The sequence below is a fragment of the Protomyctophum parallelum genome, assembly GCF_964188405.1.
Source record: "Protomyctophum parallelum genome assembly, chromosome: 15".
Lineage (NCBI taxonomy): Eukaryota > Metazoa > Chordata > Actinopteri > Myctophiformes > Myctophidae > Protomyctophum > Protomyctophum parallelum.
In genome coordinates this window covers 41599548-41625599 of record NC_139710.1, presented here as the reverse complement: position 1 = coordinate 41625599, position 26052 = coordinate 41599548, and the positions used below count along the sequence as shown (strand labels likewise).

Below are 26052 nucleotides of genomic sequence, written 5' to 3'. Positions count from 1 at the left end.
TCGGTGCATCCCTAATGACAACGTACCTTGGTGAAATGTTTACTTCCAGTAACCATGACAACTAGGCCTGTCCAAAAAAATCGATTCGAGTTAGAATCACGATTCTAATGCCGTCCGATTCAGAAACGATTCTCATTTTCCAAAAAAATATCTTTATTTTTGTTCTTTTTCTTGCACAAATGTACCTGTGCATGCAATGCATTATGGCCTGGGTTTCTGCATAGTGCATTTACTACCAGCTAAGCTAAGCCTGCCAATTGTATTTATTTTACACCTGTTTTAATACTAATGTATTGTTCTGGTATTGAGTGAGAAGACATTTTGTAACTTTTGTACTGGTTAAAATTTGTGCAAGCTAAATAAATGAGACATTTACTCTTGGATTTAACCTTTGTGTGTTGAAATCATTCAGTTGATAAAACCTTTACAATTATACAAGCTTTTTACTAAATGTACTCTGCTTTCACGCCAGAAGACTGGAGTAGATCATGCTAAAATTCTATTTAATTGTTTAAAAAAAAAAAAAAAAAAAAAAACTGCTTTAGAATAAAAGAAAAAATCTTTTTTGAATCGAGAATCGGAAAAATCGAAAAGATCATTTTTGAATCGAATCGTCACCCCAAGAATCGGAATCGAATCGTGGGACACCTAAAGATTCGCAGCCCTAATGACAACGTACCTTGGTGAAATGTTTACTTCCAGTAACCATGGCTTCAGGTTTTCGTCCAACATGATGTCGAATCCAAACAGTTCGTGGCAGCTGGAGGCGGAGCTAAGGTTGGCCTTAACGAGGGAGTTCACGTAGGGGTCAGATCTGAAACACAAGTACGTTTTAATATTAGTACATTTACTCCATTAATTTATATTACATTTACTCTGTATATTTATACGTTTTAACCCATTTTGGTGTTAGCATTACGTTATGCTTTAGCTATTGAAAAATAGCAGACCTACAAGCTCGTAGCGCGCCACCGAGTCGCGCGCTACGAGCTTGTAGGTCTGCTATTTTTGAAAAATCAAAGGAATACTGACATAGAAACAGCTTTTTCAGAAAACTGTCAGAATGTGGAAGAGATTTTTTAGAATCTGATCTCAGGTCAGAATGGGTTATTTACTGTACTACTGGTGGGCATAGATTCATTTGTTTAATCAGACCAGTGTGTGTCCAGTGGAAACCTCGTATGAATCTGATCTCAGGTCAGACTGGGTTAATCAGACCAGTGTGTGTGTCCAGTGGAAACCTCGTATGAATCTGATCTCAGGTCAGAATGGGTTAATCAGATCAGTGTGTGTGTGTCCAGTGGAAACCTCGTATGAATCTGATCTCAGGTCAGAATTGGTTAATCTCGATTAATCTCACTGCAATCCTGGAGTGATTCTGACCTGAGATCAGATTCTAAAAATGTCTTCTAAATCCCAACAGTTTTCTGAAAAAGCTATGTTTCGTTGTCAGTCGTTCTTCGATCTTTCAAAAATAGCAGACCTACAAGCTCGTAGATCTGCTATAATAACATAATGCTTACACCAAAAGGGGTTCCCACCAATGGGTTAAAATTATTTTACTTGTCTATAAAGCTCTCAATGGTCTCGCACCTTCCTCCCTACATGACTGCCTGCCTAAATATGTCCCAAACCTTCCTCCCTACATGACTGCCTGCCTAAATATGTCCCAAACCTTCCTCCCTACATGACTGCCTGCCTAAATATGTCCCAAACCGCCCCCTAAGGTCTTCCACTGCTGGCCTGCTCGCTTTGCCTAAAGAAATGTCAACTAAAGAATACGGGGAAGCAGCTTTCTGCTCCTACGGGCCGACGGCATGGAACAAGCTCCCACTGTACCTTCGTCAGGCAGCCTCTGTAGACATTTTTAAAGCTTAGCTCAAGACCCACTTCTACAACATTGCTTTTAATTGATATTTAATTTTTTTGTTATTCATGTCCTCACTGTATTGCATTACTGCTTGTTTTTTAATGTCGTTGCCTTGCTTTTCTTTTATTCTCCATTGTTCTGTAAAGCACTTTGAGCTGCATTTCATGTCATGAAAGGTACTATACAAATAAAGTCAACACACTCCATATATGGCCAGACCTCATCAAACCCTGTACACTAGTCAAGACACTCCATATATGGCCAGACCTCATCAAACCCTGTACACTAGTCAAGACTTACTCCATATTAGCTTGTATTCCCCATCGATGATGTCACTGGTGGACAGTGACATCATCGATGGGGAATACAAGCTAATAGAAACCGCAGGCTTTCTAGTCCTGAAAAGTTGCAATGCAAAAATGGAAGCCATCGTTCTCACGATAATGAAAATCTAAACATTTTTGTAAAAAAATCTTGTTTAAAAAATAATCTGCCTAATGATGATGTCACTGTAGGACGGTTTCTAAACTGCCCACAGCCCTCCTATGAGACACAGACTGAGTAGGGAAAAAATCGTGCCATTTTATCATGATTATTAAAACTCTTCCATCGCCACTAGGGGGCGCAAAAAGGCCCTGACTGCCAGTTTATTTTTTTGCCCAACGTTATACACGTTTCAAAAAGGCGTTAATGGCGTTGTTGGCGCTGTGGGAGTTGATAAAAAATAAGTTAATTAAGTCCTTGGCATTCCAAATATGTGTGCGCTCCTAAATAATGAAGTAAGCTGTGATGGGAGATTAAATAATAAATATAATAATTAATAATACATTAAATAATGACCAGAAGTAAGCTGTGATGGGAGATTAAATAATAAATATAATCATACTATAATTCTAACAATGTCTGTCTGTCTGTCTGTCTGTCTGTCTGTCTGTCTGTCAGAAACAAACACTTATCTCCTCATTGCCTGCACCAATCATTCACATAGGCATTGACCATATGAATATGGAGGTCTTAACGGAGCCCTTTTTTCAATTTGACACATTAATTATTAATAATGAATTTATTAGTGAATTAAAAACGCACCGGGCGCAGTACCCCCCACGGCCACCAGGGGGGGCAAATATCTCACAACGGGTAAGGGCTAGTAATTAATAATACATTAAATAATGACCAGAAGTAAGCTGTGATGGGAGATTAAATAATAAATATAATAATTAATAATACATTAAATAATGACCAGAAGTAAGCTGTGATGGGAGATTAAATAATAAATATAATAATAAATAATAAATTAAATAATGACCAGAAGTAATTAATTAGTGGGCAAACACAGTATCAGTATCGGCCCATTCTAGTTGTTTTTAGATTAATCGGTTTCGATCAATCAATCAGACCGATTAATTATGCTGTCCGATTAATCGGTCAGTCTTTACTGATAAGCAGCTTGAACAGATCTACAAGCTCACAATATTAAATATAAAAAAAGGTATTAAAGTTAAATCTGACTTGCCTATAAGCCTGTTCTGTTACATGGATTTTTCAGAATGGACAAAATTATTATCATTTTTCCAACAGTTAGTTGGAAAGTTTAGCGGGAGTTTCCTGTAATATACACATCCGTGTGGGTTATTAAAAGTTTGACGGACACTAATTGTTTAATCCAGTGTTCCACCGCGAGTAAAAACGCTATACCCGACATTTGTTTAATGCTTTTAATTCACTGTTTTAAAAAGAAACCTGACGACGAGGCCGTCGCGTTATGACGACGAAAGCGGAAATCAAGTCATCATCCGTGCTGCTAGGGCTTCTGGAAAATTGAGCCTAATGTAAGTGGACGGGGGGGGGGGGGGTTTGTTTGGACTACAACGAGGCGGATCCTGTAGCGCATTGTAATGGCCGCTGGTGATGATGATCATAACATGGTGATGATGATCCTAACAGGCCGACGGAACATTTTTCCCCGGATTTTCGTCGTTGAAAGCTGCAAATACTTCAGCGTTTGCTCTAAAGGTAATAAAACAATCTCGGCAGCGTAGCATATTTGATGAAATAGCGGGCAACGCGTTTCATGGAGTAAAACTGTTAACCCATTTTGGTCTGAGGTCGATTAAAAAAGACCAAATGGTTTTGTAGAGTGATAACAGAACTCACACGATGATGGTTTTGATGACGATGTCTTTGATCTTCTCCCAGATGACCTCAGTGTCGACGCCCTGTTCCTCTAGGTACTTCCATAAGGCCTTCAGCGCCCTGTGCACACACACACACACAAACACACACGCACACACGCACACGCACGCACACGCACACACGCACACACACACTCACACACACGCATGCAGGCACACACACGCATGCACGCACGCCCGCACACACACCGTGCACGCATGCACGCACACACACACGCACGCACGCATGCACGCATGCCCGCACACACACCGTACACGCACGCACGCACACACATAGACCATTAATGAGCATACAATAAACAATAGTCATCAAGAATCATATGTAAGCATTAAGAACCCCAACATATCCATCAAACAGTGGAACATATCTGTACATGGAATACAGAGCATTGTGGGTAGTGTAGTGCGTACCACTTGTGTCCCTGACACTTGGTGTCGTCACTGTTGCATCGTGGGTAGTGTAGTGCATCGTGGGCAGTGTAGTGCATTGTGGGTAGTGTAGTGCGTACCACTTGTGTCCCTGACACTTGGTGTCGTCACTGTTGCATCGTGGGTAGTGTAGTGCATCGTGGGTAGTGTGGTGCATCGTGGGCAGTGTAGTGCATTGTGGGTAGTGTAGTGCGTACCACTTGTGTCCCTGACACTTGGTGTCGTCACTGTTGCATCGTGGGTAGTGTACTGCATCGTGGGTAGTGTGGTGCATCGTGGGCAGTGTAGTGCATTGTGGGTAGTGTAGTGCGTACCACTTGTGTCCCTGACACTTGGTGTCGTCACTGTTGCATCGTGGGTAGTGTAGTGCATCGTGGGTAGTGTGGTGCATCGTGGGCAGTGTAGTGCATTGTGGGTAGTGTAGTGCAGGGGTACTCAACTGGCGGACCGCGGTCCGCGACCGGACCGCGGACCACCTCTTTGCGGACCACCCAAAAAAAAAAAAAAAAAAAAAACGTTATTTTTTTTTTTTTTCTTTTTTTAAGTTAATAATATAAATAACATCAGATGGTACATTTCTCATGTGAAATTGCTGCAAAGGCCCCCAAAATGTCCCCCAAAATTCTGGCGCGCGCTATGCGCGTGCACAGTGTGGCCTGCCAGGGCGTCCCGGCCTGATTTGGAGTTCCACTCCGGGCCTGCACTCTGCACCCCATTATTGGTTGGTTGGAAGGGGATCTGATTTGTATAAGCTTGGCTTGACCATACTAAACGGGCATAGAGCCCCGCTCTCCGATGGACGCCGCGCATGGGACCGGACCTCGGTCTTATTCAAAAAAATATTTGTGGACCTTCATCATTTCTAGTTGAGGACCCCTGGTGTAGTGCATACCACTTGTGTCCCTGACACTTGGTGTCGTCACTGTTGCATCGTGGGTAGTGTAGTGCATCGTGGGCAGTGTAGTGCATCGTGGGCAGTGTAGTGCATTGTGGGTAGTGTAGTGCGTACCACTTGTGTCCCTGACACTTGGTGTCGTCAGAGTTGCTCTCGTATTCAACGTTCTTCTTGTTGACGCTGTAGTTGGTCAGGTGCATGAACTTATTACCCAGAGTCCTCATGGAGGACGAGTACCTGTCAATCACAGGACATTATTGATTGATTGATTGATTGATTGATTGATTGATTGATTGATTGATTAACGGTTTGCAGAATTACAGTAAATTTCAAGCACAACTCAATACTGATCGTATTATTCTAACTACTATTTGAGTGAAAATGTCTTCAAAATCCTGACAGTTTTCTGGAAAACCTTACGTGTCTGTATCAGTGGTGCTCAATATATATGTAGGTGCTCAATATATATGTAAAGGACCCCAAAAAAGATATGCAATTATGGGCCGCCGACCCCCCTGTTCCAGAGACTTCCCCAGAAGAAAAGATTTGAGTTGAAAATGTTCGCTCTGAGAAAGAACATATATTCAAAGATTTGCGCCACATTTTCACGATTCTTCAAAAATAGCAGAACCTACAAGCTCATAGTGCGGCACTCGGTGCCGCGCTATGTAGCTTGTAGATCTGCTATTTTTTTTTCAATAGCTAAAGTATAACATAATGCTTGAAACATCAAAAGGGGTTCCCGCACAGAATGGGCTAAATGTGCTATATAAATAAAGTTTGATTCGATTTGATTGGCCTATATCGGAGCAGGTGCTGGCAAATAACTAATTACTGTAATGCCAGTCAAGTTGCATTGTGGGTAGTGTAGTCAGATCAATTGGCTGCTCTCACTCTGCAGCACCAAGATGACCAGATCTCTATTATGGTTTAATACTTTCAACCATAAACCATAATAATTATGATTGAGAAACCTTGGATTGTAATTCTTCATCGACCAGTAGCGCATGCGGCATGAAAAATAGCAGATCTACACGAGCTTGTAAGTCTGCTATTTTTTGAAAAATCGAAGAACGACTGACATAGAAACATAGCTTTTTCAGAAAACTGTCAGGATGTAGAAGAGCATTTTGTAGAATCTGATCTCAGGTCAGAATGGGTTAAGAGTTCCTCCATGTTACCGTTCGTTTACAATTGACAAGAGGCTTTGGATTATATATTTTTCTTATTTGATTGAGAGGTAATGCCTGTTTCAGGCCCTGTGTAGCCCATTTCGGGCGGCGACCCCTTTTGGTGTTTTAAGCATTATGTTGTACTTTAACTATTGAAAAATAGCAGATCTACAAGCTCAGCCGCGCTACTCTAATTGTTACATTAAAGACCAATCCAAGTATGCGCTCCTCTCTACTATATCGCTGTTTTATTATAAGCCTAATTCATTGTGCGACACCATGCGGTCAGTCCGTTGCTCTCCCCAGGTTGGCAGAGGAAGTGTAGCGCCCAGGAGTACATTAAATATTTGACACTGGGTGAAAATATATATATAAAAAGGGAAGGGGGCGTGTCCTCTACGCACTTATAGACCGTCGTAGTCCCGCCCCCTTTCAGAACGACGAGTGGCACAGGAAATTAATCGCAATGCCCTCCCGCGAACTCAGATCAGCCAACGCAGGGAAGCTGGAAGTACCCTCACTAAAAATGCCGGGACAACGCTCCACACGTCCCAAACTCTTCTCCCTTCTGGCTCCAAAACTGTGGAATGCACTTCCCATTGCAGTCAGAACTGCAGCATCACTCCCAATCTTCCGCCGTAGTCTGAAAACCCACCTTTTCAGACTCCATCATGGCCCATAGCACTTACCCTACCCCCTTAGATAGCATTTCTGTAGACTTAGATAGCATTTGATACAGACTTATAGCATGTTATGTAGACAGCACTATAATTGCATTGTATGTAGTCATAGCACGTCATAGTACATATGTATAGCATAGTATAGTATATATGTATAGTTATGTATAGTTTCATTATATAGATATTCCACCGTTACTTTCTTAGCTTACGCATGTTTCATGATAAATGTTTTTATGTGATGTATTCCCATGCTTGTTTGTTCTTGCTTAATGTAAGTCACTCTGGATTAAGAGCGTCTGCTAAATGCCAAAATTGTAAATTGTAAATTGTAATGCATTTTGCCCATAGGCATTTCTTAAAGTATTTATTTAAAGACGGTTACGCCGCGGACAAAGCCAACTCGGATCGTGACAAATCATGACAATGAACAGAATGTTTTGGGCCGATCAAATAATTTATAAGAAGAAAAACAAAACAAATAGTGTCGTCTCCTGCCTTTATTTTCTTCTTTCTAATGATTTGATCGGCCCCAAAATATTGTGTTCATTGTCATGATTTGTCACGATCCGAGTTGGCTTTGTCCGCGACGTAACCGTCTTTAAATAAATACTTTAACCCATTCTGAACGGGAACCCATTTTGGGGTTAGCATCATGTTATGCTTTAGCTATTGAAAAATAGCAGATCTACGAGCTTGTAGGTCTGCTATTTTTGAAAAATCGAAGAGCGACTGACATTTCTAGAATCTGATCTCAGGTCAGAATGGGTTAATCAGACGAGTGTGTGTCCAGTGGAAACCTCGTATGAATCTGATCTCAGGTCAGAATGGGTTTAGAAAAGCCTATGAGGGAAAATGAACGGCAATTTCTTTTCCGGGTCTCTGGAGGGGGCGGGACTGCTACGCTCTATATGGCGCGTCGCTAACAGGAAGTGGGCGTGTCCTTACTTGACGCTGGCGAATCGGACGAGTCCGTCGGAGAACATGTAGATCCTCAGAGGGTCGTAGGAGGTCACGTAGACGTAGATACGAAGGTCAAACTTATTCCCACCAATCAGGAAAGGCTTGTGTAGATACCTAGAAACACACAATATAGATCTGTTATCCATCTATCTATCTATCTATCTATCTATCTATCCATCTATAGATCTATCTATCCATCCATCCATCCATCCATCCATCTATCCATCTATAGATCTATTCCCACCAATCAGGTTGATCTGACCTCATCAAACCCTGTACACTCAAGACACACTCCATATATGGCCAGTACAGAATTCATTCCATATTATGTTGATCTGTAGAATCTGGTCTCAGGTTAAAATCAATATCATCATACTTACTTCTGCACCAGCAGAGGGCGCTTCCGAGGCATCTGACTCCATTTATGAATGACCTGGATGCCAATACCCCTAGCAGAGGCAGGCTGGGGAGGAGAGGACAGTTAACATGGAGTTTAATACAGATGGAGAGAGGGGAGAGGAGAGGAGAGGAGAGGAGAGGAGAGGAGAGGAGAGGAGAGGAGAGGAGAGGAGAGGAGAGGAGAGGAGAGGAGAGGAGAGGAGAGGAGAGGAGAGGAGAGGAGAGGAGAGGAGAGGAGAGGAGAGGAGAGGAGAGGAGAGGAGAGGAGAGCAGAAATACATGGAGTTTAATGCAGACGGAGAGAGGGAAGAAGAGAGAGGAGAGCAGAAATACATGGAGTTTAATGCAGATGGAGGGAGGAGAGGAGAGAGGAGAGGAGAAATACATGGAGTTTAATACAGATGGAGAGAGGAGAGGAGAGAGGAGAGCAAAAATACATGGAGTTTAATGCAGATGGAGAGAGGAGAGGAGAGAGGAGAGCAGAAATACATGGAGTTTAATGCAGATGGAGAGAGGGGAGGAGAGAGGAGAGGAGAAATACATGGAGTTTAATACAGATGGAGAGAGGAGAGGAGAGAGGAGAGGAGAAATACATGGAGTTTAATACAGATGGAGGGAGGAGAGGAGAGAGGAGAGCAGAAATACATGGAGTTTAATACAGATGGAGGGAGGAGAGGAGAGCAGAAATACATGTAGTTTAATACAGATGGAGGGAGGAGAGGAGAGAGGAGAGCAGAAATACATGGAGTTTAATGCAGCTGGAGGGAGGAGAGGAGAGCAGAAATACATGGAGTTTAGTACAGATGGAGAGAGGGGAGGAGAGAGGAGAGCAGAAATACATGGAGTTTAATGCAGATGGAGAGAGGGGAGGAGAGAGGAGAGCAGAAATACAAGGAGTTTAATGCAGATGGAGAGAGGAGAGGAGAGAGGAGAGCATAAATACATGGAGTTTAATGCAGATGTAGAGAGGAGAGCAGAAATACATGGAGTTTAATACAGATGGAGGGAGGAGAGGAGAGAGGAGAGCAGAAATACATGTAGTTTAATACAGATGGAGGGAGGAGAGGAGAGCAGAAATACATGGAGTTTAATGCAGATGTAGAGAGGAGAGCAGAAATACATGGAGTTTAATGCAGATGTAGAGAGGAGAGCAGAAATACATGGAGTTTAATGCAGATGTAGAGAGGAGAGCAGAAATACATGGAGTTTAATACAGATGGAGGGAGGAGAGGAGAGAGGAGAGCAGAAATACATGTAGTTTAATACAGATGGAGGGAGGAGAGGAGAGCAGAAATACATGGAGTTTAGTACAGATGGAGGCAGGAGAGGAGAGCAGAAATACATGGAGTTTAATACAGATGGAGAGAGGAGAGGAGAGAGGAGAGGAGAAATACATGGAGTTTAATACAGATGGAGGGAGGAGAGGAGAGAGGAGAGCAGAAATACATGGAGTTTAATACAGATGGAGGGAGGAGAGGAGAGCAGAAATACATGTAGTTTAATACAGATGGAGGGAGGAGAGGAGAGAGGAGAGCAGAAATACATGGAGTTTAATGCAGCTGGAGGGAGGAGAGGAGAGCAGAAATACATGGAGTTTAGTACAGATGGAGAGAGGGGAGGAGAGAGGAGAGCAGAAATACATGGAGTTTAATGCAGATGGAGAGAGGGGAGGAGAGAGGAGAGCAGAAATACAAGGAGTTTAATGCAGATGGAGAGAGGAGAGGAGAGAGGAGAGCATAAATACATGGAGTTTAATGCAGATGTAGAGAGGAGAGCAGAAATACATGGAGTTTAATACAGATGGAGGGAGGAGAGGAGAGAGGAGAGCAGAAATACATGTAGTTTAATACAGATGGAGGGAGGAGAGGAGAGCAGAAATACATGGAGTTTAATGCAGATGTAGAGAGGAGAGCAGAAATACATGGAGTTTAATGCAGATGTAGAGAGGAGAGCAGAAATACATGGAGTTTAATGCAGATGTAGAGAGGAGAGCAGAAATACATGGAGTTTAATACAGATGGAGGGAGGAGAGGAGAGAGGAGAGCAGAAATACATGTAGTTTAATACAGATGGAGGGAGGAGAGGAGAGCAGAAATACATGGAGTTTAGTACAGATGGAGGCAGGAGAGGAGAGCAGAAATACATGGAGTTTAATACAGATGGAGGGAGGAGAGGAGAGCAGAAATACATGGAGTTTAGTATACAGATGGAGAGAGGAGAGGAGAGAGGAAAGCAGAAATACATGGAGTTTAATACAGATGGAGGGAGGAGAGTAGAGAGGAGAGCAGAAATACATGGAGTTTAATACAGATGGAGGGAGGAGAGGAGAGAGGAAAGCAGAAATACATGGAGTTTAATACAGATGGAGGGAGGAGCGGAGAGCAGAAATACATGTAGTTTAGTACAGATGGAGAGAGGAGAGGAGAGCAGAAATACATGGAGTTTAGTACAGATGGAGGGAGGAGAGGAGAGCAGAAATACATGTAGTTTAGTACAGATGGAGGGAGGAGAGGAGAGCAGAAATACATGAGCCAAATTCCAATACCACAACTTTCACACTCGCTCACTCTCCTCGCGTCCTCCACTCGCTCCTCGGCTCCGCCCCCAGCGAGGAGGAGAGGATTCGATGCGAGGACAGAGTGGTGGAGTGAATTGTCCTCTAGAATCGGAATCGAATGTACTACGCTGTCATTTCAAAGCGACGGCACATTCCACGATCACTAATGACGTGTATCAATTCAATTCAATTCAATTCAATTCAAATGGCTTTATTGGCCTGGGAAAACATACGTTTACATTGCCAAAGCAAAAGTGGTGGAACAATACAGTGTCACACAGCTGGATCACTGGAACTCCGAACAGAGCCGTATATACAGTCTACAGAATAGACAATTCATCATTTTGTGCATGTAACCGAGGCCAATGTGTATGTATTGGTAACATGTGCAAGGCAAGGCTATTTATTCCTGAAATAGTGAATAAGCGCCAGGATGCGCACACTTATATTATATGATTGTGAAGGGAATTCCTGACCTGCCCGCAGCCCGCGTTCCTTTTGGCTCGTATAAATCACCCCCCCCCCCCCCCCCCCTCCTCCGACAGTCAGTCCTCCTCGGACGGTCTTTGCAAATAACGGACACTATAACAGGAATTAGGTATAGTCTCTGACTTACATATTCAGTTCAGTCCACATATAAATAAATACATTTTTGTCACTGTCATTCATAGCAGTCTGTGCATTCAGGCATGCACAGAGATAAATTAACTATAGCTTTTGGTGCGCACAATATAGCCGGCCTAATTTATATATCCTACTTTTATTATGCTTATAATCACACAACGCAATAAAGCCAGTGGCTTGTTGTGGTCCTTTCACTTTCACATAAGTAGGCTAGATAGATAGGCTACTTTATCATTCTGAAGCTCTATTCATTCAGCGAAAATGTGTCTCTTCAACAAACGGCAAAGCTTTTTAGTGCGTGCATGTGTGTGTTGGCCGTTGGGTCAGCGACTTCAGCCAGTCAGCCGGCCGGCAGCTAGTGGATGGGGGGAATTAAAAAACTTCAGTGCACTGTGCCTAAACATGTTGCGACTGCAGGTCGCAACATGTTTAGGCACAATGCAAGGAATAAATGCATTCGCCATGTATCTGAAGGAAGTCTGATCCAATCATTTTTAGATTTCTCCTGCGTTTAGGTTTTGTTGTGTTCAAGATCTGATTTTAGGCATGTTTAAGCCTCCCGGAAAATCCGTGTTGAGGTTCTTAATCCACTGTTTTTCATTAAAACATCTTTGTCCTACTGTCCAGTTGGGATTGTGTTGAAGTCCAGCGCATTTTAGAGCTTCAATGCCATGTGCCATGAAATGTTGCACAAACCTTGTGGTTGTCTTTTTTCCATTGTTAATATTGTACCTGTGTTGTCCCAGCCTTGTACCTATTGTTTTACCCGTTTCTCCGACATATTGTAAACCACATTTGTCACATGTGATTAAGTAAATGCAGTTGCTGGTTCTGGTTGTTATTTGTTGTTTAATCTCTAACATGCGTTTTGTAGTTCTATTTTTGACTAATTGTTTGGGTTTGAAGTATTCTGGTCCCTCGCGTGCTGGTGTGTTGATTTCTTTTAGCTTGCTGTGTACTAGATAATCTTTAAGGTTTTTGTTTTTTCTGTAGGCCGATATAATTTTATAATCTTTTAGAAGATCATCCGTTCGGTTCTCAAAATTCCTTTTTATTCTGTTGTTGGCTAGTGTGCTCTGTGTTGAATAACTGGTTATCAGGGCTAATTTAGGGCCTGGATCTCGCACTCTTACTTCTAAGAAGGTACTTTGAGCTTTCCGGAGGAATGTCCTAGTGTAACCTCTTAGTCTGAGAGCCTTAAATAGTGTTTTGCAAGCTATTTTGAAATCACTTCTTTGCGTGCAAATCCTGTGGAATCTTAGTAGTTGTGATTTGACTATCCCTGTGTAAGAGTGTGTCGGGTGAAATGACGTTTTGTGTAATAGGGCGTGGGTGTCTGTTTCTTTAAAGAATACTTTTAAGTCTAGTTTCCCATTTGTATTAAAGTTAGGGCCCTTAAAGATTGTTACATCAAGAAAGTCAATCCTTTCAGTGTGTGTCACAAATTCTATCATTATGGATCTATGATGGCTATTTAGAAAATCAATAAATTCCTGGAATTCTTCCTTGCTATGTTCCCATATTCCAAAAATATCATCCAGAAACCTATAATAATGTGTTGGTTTAAGTCTGCATTTTTCTAGTGCTGTCTGCTAGGGCTGGGTGCAATAACCGCAATACCGCCATACCGCCGGTATGTAACGCATACCGCGGTATCGGGTTCATTACCGCGGTATGCGTATTTTTTATTATGAAATGCTTTTTTTTTTTTTTTTAAATGAAAAGTGTATCATAATAAACATTGACGCTCAGTCAGTCTAATCATGCCAGCAACACAACAACACCAGAGGGAGTTAAAAAAACCATGTGCAACCCAGATTCGGCACAAACAAGGATTGATTGATTGATTAATTGATTGATTAAAATATTTATTAACAGTTTGCAGAATTACACTACATTTCAAGCACAACTCAAATTAATACAAAGACTGTTAACTGTGAGTGGACACACTTGTTTACAAGAGGGTCCACCTAAATTCATTTCACTCCAGCGGTAATAACCGCCATACCGGCGGTATGGGGGCCGGCAATAACCGCGGTAATAAAAATCCCATACCGCCCCAGCCCTACTGTCTGCTCCCATATGCTCATGTAAATGTTTGCATAAGATGGTGCAAATCGCTTTCCCATGGCCGTCCCTTTGATTTGTAAATAAAACTTGTTGTTAAAGGAAAAATCATTCTGGGTTAGATTTAAGTCTAGTAATTGGAGTAATTCCTTTTCTGGTCGATTTGTGTCTGGGTATTTACTAGCCGGCAGCTAGTGGATGGGGGGGGGGGGGGGGGGGGTGCATAGTATCGGGTTTCAAGCAGTGTTTTTGTGGAGGAGGCGGACTTATGTCACTGGAGAAGGAAAAGAACATGTACACGTGATGCGGAAATCCGCTGCGAGGAGACAAAATACCCCACCGAGCCTGCACCTGATGTACACTTGCTCTATGCGGTCTCGGAGAGCCCACTCGGCTCCTCCACTCGACTCCACTCTCCTCCTCGATGGAGCACTTTAACAATCGGTACGTTAACCATTTCCGGGTCACGCTGGAATGACCCCGAGTGACCGAGTGGGAGTGAGCGAGTGGCCGAGATTTTGGGTATTGGAATTTGGCTATGGAGTTTAATACAGATGGAGAGAGGGGAGGAGAGAGGAGAGCAGAAATACATGGAGTTTAATACAGATGGAGGGAGGGGAGGAGAGCAGAAATACATGGAGTTTAATACAGATGGAGGGAGGGGAGGAGAGCAGAAATACATGGAGTTTAGTACAGATGGAGAGAGGGGAGGAGAGAGGAAAGCAGAAATACATGGAGTTTAATGCAGATGGAGAGAGGAGAGGAGAGAGGAGAGCGGAAATACATGGAGTTTAATACAGATGGAGGGAGGAGAGGAGAGAGGAGAGCAGAAATACATGGAGTTTAGTACAGATGGAGAGAGGGGAGGAGAGAGGAGAGCAGAAATACATGGAGTTTAGTACAGATGGAGAGAGGAGAGCAGAAATACATGTCTGCGTGTCTGTCTGTCTGCGTGTCTGTCTGTCTGCGTGTCTGTCTGTCTGTCTGCGTGTCTGTCTGTCTGTCTGCGTGACTGTCTGTTTGTCTGTCAGCGTGTCTGTCTGTCTGTCTGTATGCGTGTCTGTCTGTCTGTCTGTCTGCATGTCTGTCTGTCTGTCTGTCGGCGTGTCTGTCTGTCTGTCTGTCTGGGTGTCTGTCTGTCTGCGTGTCTGTCTGTCTGCGTGTCTGTCTGTCTGAGTGTCTGTCTGTCTGTCTGTCTGGGTGTCTGTCTGTCTGTCTGTCTGTCTGGGTGTCTGTCTGTCTGTCTGTCTGTCTGTCTGGGTGTCTGTCTGCGTGTCTGTCTGTCTGTCTGTCTGTCTGCATGTCTGTCTGTCTGTCTGCGTGTCTGTCTGTCTGCGTGTCTGTCTGTCTGCATGTCTGTCTGTCTGCGTGTCTGTCTATACGTACAGGCTTAATGATCCACTTCTGCTTGGTGCCTCCGTCCTCCCAGGCCTTACGGAGCAGTTTGATGTCCTGTTGAAATAATAACAATATTATTAATTATTACGATTACGATTAAGTATGTGTTGCGGATTTCAACCTGTGTTTCTACCATTGCATGGCAGGCACCCAGAAAAATAATTATTATATATATATATATATATATATATATATATATATATATGGGAATAACGTGTTCCTTCCACGCGCTGGGATACCAAAAACATATGAAAAAAGAAAACACACGGTTAAATATTGATATGCGATTAAAATGTGATTAATCAAGATTAATTAATTACAAAGCCTCTGATTGATTAGATTATTTTTTTAATGGAGTCCCAGCTCTAATAATAAATACTACTAATAACAATAACCATAGTGATATTAATATTGACCTGGGGCAGGATAAAGGTTATATAACCATAGTGATATTAATATTGACCTGGGGCAGGATGAAGGTTATATAACCATAGTGATATTAATATTGACCTGGGGCAGGATGAAGGTTATATAACCATAGTGATATTAATATTGACCTGGGGCAGGATGAAGGTTATATAACCATAGTGATATTAATATTGACCTGGGGCAGGATGAAGGTTATATAACCATAGTGATAGTAATATTGACCTGGGGCAGGATGAAGGTTATATAACCATAGTGATATTAATATTGACCTGGGGCAGGATGAAGGTTATATAACCATAGTGATATTAATATTGACCTGGGGCAGGATAAAGGTTATATAACCATAGTGATATTAATATTGACCTGGGGCAGGATGAAGGTTATATAGCCATAGTGATATTAATATTGACCTGGGGCAGGATGAAGGTTATATAACCATAGTGATATTAATATTGACCTGGGGCAGGATAAAGGTTATATAACCATAGTAATATTAATATTGACCTGGGGCAGGATTAAGGTTATATAACCATAGTAATATTAATATTGACCTGGGGCAGGATTAAGGTTATATAACCATAGTAATATTAATATTGACCTGGGGCAGGATAAAGGTTATATAACCATAGTAATATTAATATTGACCTGGGGCAGGATAAAGGTTATATAACCATAGTAATATTAATATTGACCTGGGGCAGGATAAAGGTTCGAGGGAAGAAGCTGAACTCCGCCCGTCCGAAGCGCGTGGTCATCTTGTGGAGGTTTCTCCACAGGCGGTCCTTCCTGCCGATCTGAAACGAGCCTGGGAAGTGGTTCAACTACCACACGCACACGCACACGCACACACACACACACACACACACACACACACACACACACACTGTGAGAGGATAGTCAGCTGAACTTTATTGTGAAAATGATAGTATGCTTTACTCTATAGTCTGGGTCTGAGAGGCTAAATGTCATCAAATGGTGGTTCCGTGGCTCAAATGGGTCTGAGAGGCTAAATGTCATCAGATGGTGGTCCGTGGCTCAGATGGGTCTGAGAGGCTAAATGTCATCAGATGGTGGTCCGTGGCTCAGATGGGTCTGAGAGGCTAAATGTCATCAGATGGTGGTCTGTGGCTCAGATGGGTCTGAGAGGCTAAATGTCATCAGATGGTGGTCCGTGGCTCAAATGGGTCTGAGAGGCTAAATGTCATCAGATGGTGGTCTGTGGCTCAGATGGGTCTGAGACAGTGTTGTTTTTGGCAGCAAATTTTGATTTTAGTTTTAGTCATAGTCTCTTGAATGGCTTCCATTTAGTTTTAGTCACATTCTAGTCACCCAGAATGTTTTAGTGGGCGTTGATGCCGTCGAAATGAATCTTTTTACACTTGCTGAAAATAGCTGATCTACAAGCTCACAACGCGTCGCAGCGCGGCACATTGTGAGCTTGTAGATCGGCTATTTCCAGCATGCAACCAAGTGTAAAATGACTTATACTGGATCTCTTGTCCACTAGTCCCTTCTTAACATTTTAGTCTAGTTTTTATTTGTTGACGAAATTGTCAGTATATTTAGTCTTAGTTTTAGTCATCCTGGCATCTTCATTTTAGTCGACGAAAACCGCACTGTTCTGAGAGTCTAAATGTAGTGTGTGTTAATGGTATGTAAATGATATGTCAATGATATGTTAATGGTATGTTAACGATATGTAAATGATTACCTTCTGGTATTCCCTGAGTGGTTTGAAGCCTGGTGACTTCATGTGATGACCCCAACATCCTAGCCAATCGTGGCTCTCTGTGGACACAAAACCACACCCCCCTCATTAAGTCAATTCTAGGGTGGAAACTACCCAATCAGAAAGGTCCTATCTGATTGACAGCCCATTCATCTAATCAGAAAGGTCCTATCTGATTGACAGCCCATTCATCCAATCAGAAAGGTCCTATCTGATTGACAGCCCATTCATCCGATCAGAAAGGTCCTATCTGATTGACAGCCCATTCATCCAATCAGAAAAGTCCACATTTAAACAGTCATAGTGTCAAGCTCTTGGGCTGCAAGGGCTTCTGGGAAAATGAGTTTAATCATGCAAGTGAACGGTAGTTTCAACTAGACTCCAGCAGCCGGCGCTGTTGGAGCTATTTTCAGGGGGGATTTTCATGGAGGCGCAAATACTCTTATATGTTAATCAGCCCCAGTGTGTGTCCCAGTGGAAACCTCGTATGAATCTGATCTCAGGTCAGAATGGGTTAAAGATGGAGTGCCGTGATTTTTTCCCCACCCTAAAACACTTTAAAAAAAAAGTGTTTACAGTATTTGTTAAAATGTCGTTTTTATGTGGACACGCCCACCAGTTCATTAAGTGTGCCTGGTTTCCCTGGTGGGTGGTGATGGGTGGTGATCCACCTGAACTGAAGGCACACCCACAGCTGTAGTTGTATGATAAAGGGGGAGGGGTTAGGGGAGGGGCTGACAGTGTGATGTCACTATATTACTGTGTATTTCATTGGCCCGTTTGACTGTTGAGGGATCAGCCTCCAGGAAGAAACCCTAAATACAAAGTTAATACACCATTGCACATAAAAACGACTCCAGGGTGTCTAATGAAGTACTGTCACCTCATAGACACATGAAAACGACTCCAGGGTGTCTAATGAAGTACTGTCACCTCATAGACACATACAGTAGACTCCAGGGTGTCTAATGAAGTACTGTTACCTCATAGACACATGAAAACGACTCCAGGGTGTCTAATGAAGTACTGTCACCTCATAGACACATGAAAACGACTCCAGGGTGTCTAATGAAGTACTGTCACCTCATAGACACATGAAAACGACTCCAGGGTGTCTAATGAAGTACTGTCACCTCATAGACACATACAGTAGACTCCAGGGTGTCTAATGAAGTACTGTCACCTCATAGACACATGAAAACGACTCCAGGGTGTCTAATGAAGTACTGTCACCTCACGTAAAAAACTGGAAAAATACAAACATGGTGGCACTCCATTTGGCATGGTGGTAGATCCAGTGATCTTTTGTGGCCAGATGTAATTTCCTGGGGTCTAATATAGGATTATAGTAAATAATAGAAATCGCCATAATATGTTTGTAAAATAAAATACATGTTCGAATGCCCCCCCGCCCCCCTGTCAAAAACAGCTAAAATCCCTAAAACTAAAGAAAGCAGCAAATGAAAAAAAGAGTAACAACCTAAAAAATGAACCTTGGTTGAAATAAAGGTGTCCATTAAACACCCCAATCGCCCAGGACGAAGTTTTATCCAAAAGACGAAGATTATTGATATCACAACCGGTCGCATCGCTCCACAGCCTGGGAACGCCTGTTGAATCGCTCCACAGCCTGGGAACGCCTGTTGCATCGCTCCACAACCTGGGAACGCCTGTTGCATCGCTCCACAACCTGGGAACGCCTGTTGAATCGCTCCACAGCCTGGGAACGCCTGTTGAATCGCTCCACAGCCTGGGAACGCCTGTTGCATCGCTCCACAGCCTGGGAACGCCTGTTGAATCGCTCCACAGCCTGGGAACGCCTGTTGAATCGCTCCACAGCCTGGGAACGCCTGTTGCATCGCTCCACAGCCTGGGAACGCCTGTTGAATCGCCGATTGGTCTTTGTGGCGGAGCACCCTCAGCCCACGACCTGAGGGGGACACTGGGGGCCACGCAGTAAAAGTAAAGTAATCCACAACACTAATGTAATTTGTATTGTTGACCTATTTCTAAAATATTAGTGCAACTTTCGTTTTTTACCCCTCTATCACATGGAACTATGTTTTTTGTGTCCATATCACTACGCCCAAAAAATAGTTCCATGTGATAGAGGGGTCAAAGTTGAACGAAAGTCGCGCTAATATTTTAGAAATAGGTCAACAATACAAATTAGGTTCGTTTTGTGGATTAATTTACTTTTACTGCGTGGCCCCCAGTGCCCCCCCACAAAATGACCAGAACTACTTAATATTCACTAAAACCAGAGCAGAACTCCCACCACGGGACTCGGGCAATCCATTAATACAGTTGCAACCACTATATTAATGGCAGGTATTTCATACAACTTAAGTTCAAAAAATCTGAACTATCCCTTTAAGCATCTGCCTCTTGTACAGATCTATAAGTTGGGCTTTTTGGGTTCTCCCAGAAATGTTACTGGCCACTTTGACGAGGCTGCTGAGCCTGTCCGTCGCTAAATGTGCTCCGCTGCTATAAATCGCTGGGCGCTATGATTTAACCCATTCTGACCTGAGATCAGATTCATACGAGGTTTCCACTGGACACACACTGGTCTGATTAACCCATTCTGACCCGAGATCAGATTCTAAAAATGTCAGTCGTTCTTCGATAAATTTTTTTTTAGCAGACCTACAAGCTCGTAGCGCGCCACTCGGTGGCGCGCTATGAGCTTGTAGATCTGCTGTTTTTCAATAGCTAAAGCATAACATGGGTTCCCGTTCAGAATAGGGTAAATGACCCTTCCCTAAATCCCACCCCAAAAAAGCGATTGTCCAATCAATGCCAATCCAAATAGTTTAGCAACGGTTGCTATGCAGGTCAAGCTTTCTTCGCTGCTAACGTGCCTATTGGACAAGGACGGGTTGGGGGGAGGGACTTAGTGCTGCTAACGTGCCTATTGGACAAGGACAGGTTGGGGTTAGGGACTTAGTGAAGGGCTAATGGGAGTGTTAGTAAAGCCGTCAGAGAGTTAATGTATGTTAGGACAGTTTGTGGACATAGGGGGCGCTACAGCGACCCTCAAAGTGTTTTGAATTTGCACATACTGTAATGCAGTGTGTGTGTGCGTGCGTGAGTGCGTGCGTGCACTGACTCTTGGTAGCTCTGAAGTGCGAGCGTGCGATGGTGTTTCTGACCACGTTGGGGGTGACTGTCGTCACCTTCCACTTCAACAGCTGCAGGAGATCTGGAGGGAGCAGAGCAACTACACACACACGTACACACACAGACACACACGCACACACACACACACACACACACACACACACACACACACACACACACACACACACACACACACACACACACACACACACACACACACACACACACACACACACACACACACACACACACACACACACACACAATCGCGTTGCCAGACTGTTGCCTCTCACAATGTTCAAATGCTTCCGTCGTACAGTCTGGAGCAACGGAAGCTCTGATCACGAGTAAAATATAAATGCTTCCGTCGTACAGTCTGGAGCAACGGAAGCTCTGATCACGAGTAAAATATAAATGCTTCCGTCATACAGTCTGGAGCAACGGAAGCTCCGATCACGAGTAAAATATAAATGCTTCCGTCGTACAGTCTGGAGCAACGGAAGCTCTGATCACGAGTAAAATATAAATGCTTCCGTCGTACAGTCTGGAGCAACGGAAGCTCTGATCACGAGTAAAATATAAATGCTTCCGTCGTACAGTCTGGAGCAACGGAAGCTCTGATCATGAGTAAAATATAAATGCTTCCGTCGTACAGTCTGGAGCAACGGAAGCTCTGATCACGAGTAAAATATAAATGCTTCCGTCGTACAGTCTGGAGCAACGGAAGCTCTGATCACGAGTAAAATATAAATGCTTCCGTCGTACAGTCTGGAGCAACGGAAGCTCTGATCATGCGTAAAATATGAATGCTTCCGTCGTACAGTCTGGAGCAACGGAAGCTCTGATCACGAGTAAAATATAAATGCTTCCGTCGTACAGTCTGGAGCAACGGAAGCTCTGATCACGACTAAAATATGAATGCTTCCGTCGTACAGTCTGGAGCAATGGATGCTCTGATCACGAGTAAAATATAAATGCTTCCGTCGTACAGTCTGGAGCAACGGAAGCTCTGATCACGAGTAAAATATAAATGCTTCCATCGTACAGTCTGGAGCAACGGAAGCTCTGATCATGAGTAAAATATGAATGCTTCCGTCAACGGAAGCTCTGATCACGAGTAAAATATAAATGCTTCCGTCGTACAGTCTGGAGCAACGGAAGCTCTGATCACGAGTAAAATATAAATGCTTCCGTCGTACAGTCTGGAGCAACGGAAGCTCTGATCACGAGTAAAATATGAATGCTTCCGTCGTACAGTCTGGAGCAACGGAAGCTCTGATCATGAGTAAAATAGAAATGCTTCCGTCGTACAGTCTGGAGCAACGGAAGCTCTGATCACGAATAAAATATAAATGCTTCCGTCGTACAGTCTGGAGCAACGGAAGCTCTGATCATGAGTAAAATATAAATGCTTCCGTCGTACAGTCTGGAGCAACGGAAGCTCTGATCATGAGTAAAATATAAATGCTTCCGTCGTACAGTCTGGAGCAACGGAAGCTCTGATCACGAGTAAGATATAAATGCTTCCGTCGTACAGTCTGGAGCAACGGAAGCTCTGATCACGAGTAAAATATGAATGCTTCCGTCGTACAGTCTGGAGCAACGGAAGCTCCGATCACGAGTAAAATATGAATGCTTCCGTCGTACAGTCTGGAGCAACGGAAGCTCTGATCATGAGTAAAATATAAATGCTTCCGTCGTACAGTCTGGAGCAACGGAAGCTCTGATCACGAGTAAAATATAAATGCTTCCGTCGTACAGTCTGGAGCAACGGAAGCTCTGATCACGAGTAAAATATAAATGCTTCCGTCGTACAGTCTGGAGCAACAGAAGCTCTGATCATGAGTAAAATATAAATGCTTCCGTCGTACAGTCTGGAGCAACGGAAGCTCTGATCATGCGTAAAATATGAATGCTTCCGTCGTACAGTCTGGAGCAACGGAAGCTCTGATCACGAGTAAAATATAAATGCTTCCGTCGTACAGTCTGGAGCAACGGAAGCTCTGATCACGACTAAAATATGAATGCTTCCGTCGTACAGTCTGGAGCAACGGATGCTCTGATCACGAGTAAAATATAAATGCTTCCGTCGTACAGTCTGGAGCAACGGAAGCTCTGATCACGAGTAAAATATAAATGCTTCCATCGTACAGTCTGGAGCAACGGAAGCTCTGATCATGAGTAAAATATGAATGCTTCCGTCAACGGAAGCTCTGATCACGAGTAAAATATAAATGCTTCCGTCGTACAGTCTGGAGCAACGGAAGCTCTGATCACGAGTAAAATATAAATGCTTCCGTCGTACAGTCTGGAGCAACGGAAGCTCTGATCATGCGTAAAATATGAATGCTTCCGTCGTACAGTCTGGAGCAACGGAAGCTCTGATCACGAGTAAAATATAAATGCTTCCGTCGTACAGTCTGGAGCAACGGAAGCTCTGATCACGACTAAAATATGAATGCTTCCGTCGTACAGTCTGGAGCAATGGATGCTCTGATCACGAGTAAAATATAAATGCTTCCGTCGTACAGTCTGGAGCAACGGAAGCTCTGATCACGAGTAAAATATAAATGCTTCCATCGTACAGTCTGGAGCAACGGAAGCTCTGATCATGAGTAAAATATGAATGCTTCCGTCAACGGAAGCTCTGATCACGAGTAAAATATAAATGCTTCCGTCGTACAGTCTGGAGCAACGGAAGCTCTGATCACGAGTAAAATATAAATGCTTCCGTCGTACAGTCTGGAGCAACGGAAGCTCTGATCACGAGTAAAATATGAATGCTTCCGTCGTACAGTCTGGAGCAACGGAAGCTCTGATCATGAGTAAAATAGAAATGCTTCCGTCGTACAGTCTGGAGCAACGGAAGCTCTGATCACGAATAAAATATAAATGCTTCCGTCGTACAGTCTGGAGCAACGGAAGCTCTGATCATGAGTAAAATATAAATGCTTCCGTCGTACAGTCTGGAGCAACGGAAGCTCTGATCATGAGTAAAATATAAATGCTTCCGTCGTACAGTCTGGAGCAACGGAAGCTCTGATCACGAGTAAGATATAAATGCTTCCGTCGTACAGTCTGGAGCAACGGAAGCTCTGATCACGAGTAAAATATGAATGCTTCCGTCGTACAGTCTGGAGCAACGGAAGCTCCGATCACGAGTAAAATATGAATGCTTCCGTCGTACAGTCTGGAGCAACGGAAGCTCTGATCATGAGTAAAATATAAATGCTTCCGTCGTACAGTCTGGAGCAACGGAAGCTCTGATCACGAGTAAAATATAAATGCTTCCGTCGTACAGTCTGGAGCAACGGAAGCTCTGATCACGAGTAAAATATAAATGCTTCCGTCGTACAGTCTGGAGCAACAGAAGCTCTGATCATGAGTAAAATATAAATGCTTCCGTCGTACAGTCTGGAGCAACGGAAGCTCTGATCATGCGTAAAATATGAATGCTTCCGTCGTACAGTCTGGAGCAACGGAAGCTCTGATCACGAGTAAAATATAAATGCTTCCGTCGTACAGTCTGGAGCAACGGAAGCTCTGATCACGACTAAAATATGAATGCTTCCGTCGTACAGTCTGGAGCAACGGATGCTCTGATCACGAGTAAAATATAAATGCTTCCGTCGTACAGTCTGGAGCAACGGAAGCTCTGATCACGAGTAAAATATAAATGCTTCCATCGTACAGTCTGGAGCAACGGAAGCTCTGATCATGAGTAAAATATGAATGCTTCCGTCAACGGAAGCTCTGATCACGAGTAAAATATAAATGCTTCCGTCGTACAGTCTGGAGCAACGGAAGCTCTGATCACGAATAAAATATAAATGCTTCCGTCGTACAGTCTGGAGCAACGGAAGCTCTGATCACGACTAAAATATGAATGCTTCCGTCGTACAGTCTGGAGCAACGGATGCTCTGATCACGAGTAAAATATAAATGCTTCCGTCGTACAGTCTGGAGCAACGGAAGCTCTGATCACGAGTAAAATATAAATGCTTCCATCGTACAGTCTGGAGCAACGGAAGCTCTGATCATGAGTAAAATATAAATGCTTCCGTCGTACAGTCTGGAGCAACGGAAGCTCTGATCACGAGTAAAATATAAATGCTTCCGTCGTACAGTCTGGAGCAACGGAAGCTCTGATCACGAGTAAAATATGAATGCTTCCGTCGTACAGTCTGGAGCAACGGAAGCTCTGATCATGAGTAAAATAGAAATGCTTCCGTCGTACAGTCTGGAGCAACGGAAGCTCTGATCACGAATAAAATATAAATGCTTCCGTCGTACAGTCTGGAGCAACGGAAGCTCTGATCATGAGTAAAATATAAATGCTTCCGTCGTACAGTCTGGAGCAACGGAAGCTCTGATCATGAGTAAAATATAAATGCTTCCGTCGTACAGTCTGGAGCAACGGAAGCTCTGATCACGACTAAAATATGAATGCTTCCGTCGTACAGTCTGGAGCAACGGATGCTCTGATCACGAGTAAAATATAAATGCTTCCGTCGTACAGTCTGGAGCAACGGAAGCTCTGATCACGAGTAAAATATAAATGCTTCCGTCGTACAGTCTGGAGCAACAGAAGCTCTGATCACGAGTAAAATATGAATGCTTCCGTCGTACAGTCTGGAGCAACGGAAGCTCTGATCATGAGTAAAATAGAAATGCTTCCGTCGGCCCAGGCCGTAGCGTAACGGTCTGGGCACCGGACTGGTGATCCAGTCGCGGTGGGCCGCGGGTTCGACTCCCGGACCCGACACGGCCTTTACCGCATGTCATCCCCCCATCTCTCTCCTGTTTCCTGTCAGCCTACTTTCTATCCCTTAAAAAATCAATAAAGGCGTAAGCCGCAAAAAAATATCTTAAAAAAAAAAAGAAATGCTTCCGTCGTACAGTCTGGAGCAACGGAAGCTCTGATCACGAGTAAAATATAAATGCTTCCATCGTACAGTCTGGAGCAACGGAAGCTCTGATCATGAGTAAAATATAAATGCTTCCGTCGTACAGTCTGGAGCAACGGAAGCTCTGATCACGAGTAAGATATAAATGCTTCCGTCGTACAGTCTGGAGCAACGGAAGCTCTGATCACGAGTAAAATATGAATGCTTCCGTCGTACAGTCTGGAGCAACGGAAGCTCCGATCACGAGTAAAATATGAATGCTTCCGTCGTACAGTCTGGAGCAACGGAAGCTCCGATCACGAGTAAAATATAAATGCTTCCGTCGTACAGTCTGGAGCAACGGAAGCTCTGATCATGCGTAAAATATGAATGCTTCCGTCGTACAGTCTGGAGCAACGGAAGCTCTGATCACGAGTAAAATATAAATGCTTCCGTCGTACAGTCTGGAGCAACGGAAGCTCTGATCACGACTAAAATATGAATGCTTCCGTCGTACAGTCTGGAGCAACGGATGCTCTGATCACGAGTAAAATATAAATGCTTCCGTCGTACAGTCTGGAGCAACGGAAGCTCTGATCACGAGTAAAATATAAATGCTTCCGTCGTACAGTCTGGAGCAAC

General features: G+C 43.4%; 1 protein-coding gene across 1 annotated transcript in view; it reads right to left on the bottom strand.

The window, feature by feature from the left end:
• ttll4 (tubulin tyrosine ligase-like family, member 4) overlaps window positions 1-26052 on the bottom strand; it is a 70562-nt gene that overhangs the window by 21347 nt on the left and 23163 nt on the right. The window contains exons 13-21 of the mRNA XM_083784075.1: window positions 20514-20624; window positions 17384-17460; window positions 16365-16493; window positions 15232-15297; window positions 8579-8661; window positions 8184-8312; window positions 5501-5623; window positions 4025-4123; window positions 680-814 (exon numbers count right to left, since the gene is read on the bottom strand). Of these exons, the coding sequence (XP_083640201.1) occupies window positions 680-814; window positions 4025-4123; window positions 5501-5623; window positions 8184-8312; window positions 8579-8661; window positions 15232-15297; window positions 16365-16493; window positions 17384-17460; window positions 20514-20624 (952 nt within the window). The remainder of the gene's footprint in view (window positions 1-679; window positions 815-4024; window positions 4124-5500; window positions 5624-8183; window positions 8313-8578; window positions 8662-15231; window positions 15298-16364; window positions 16494-17383; window positions 17461-20513; window positions 20625-26052) is intronic.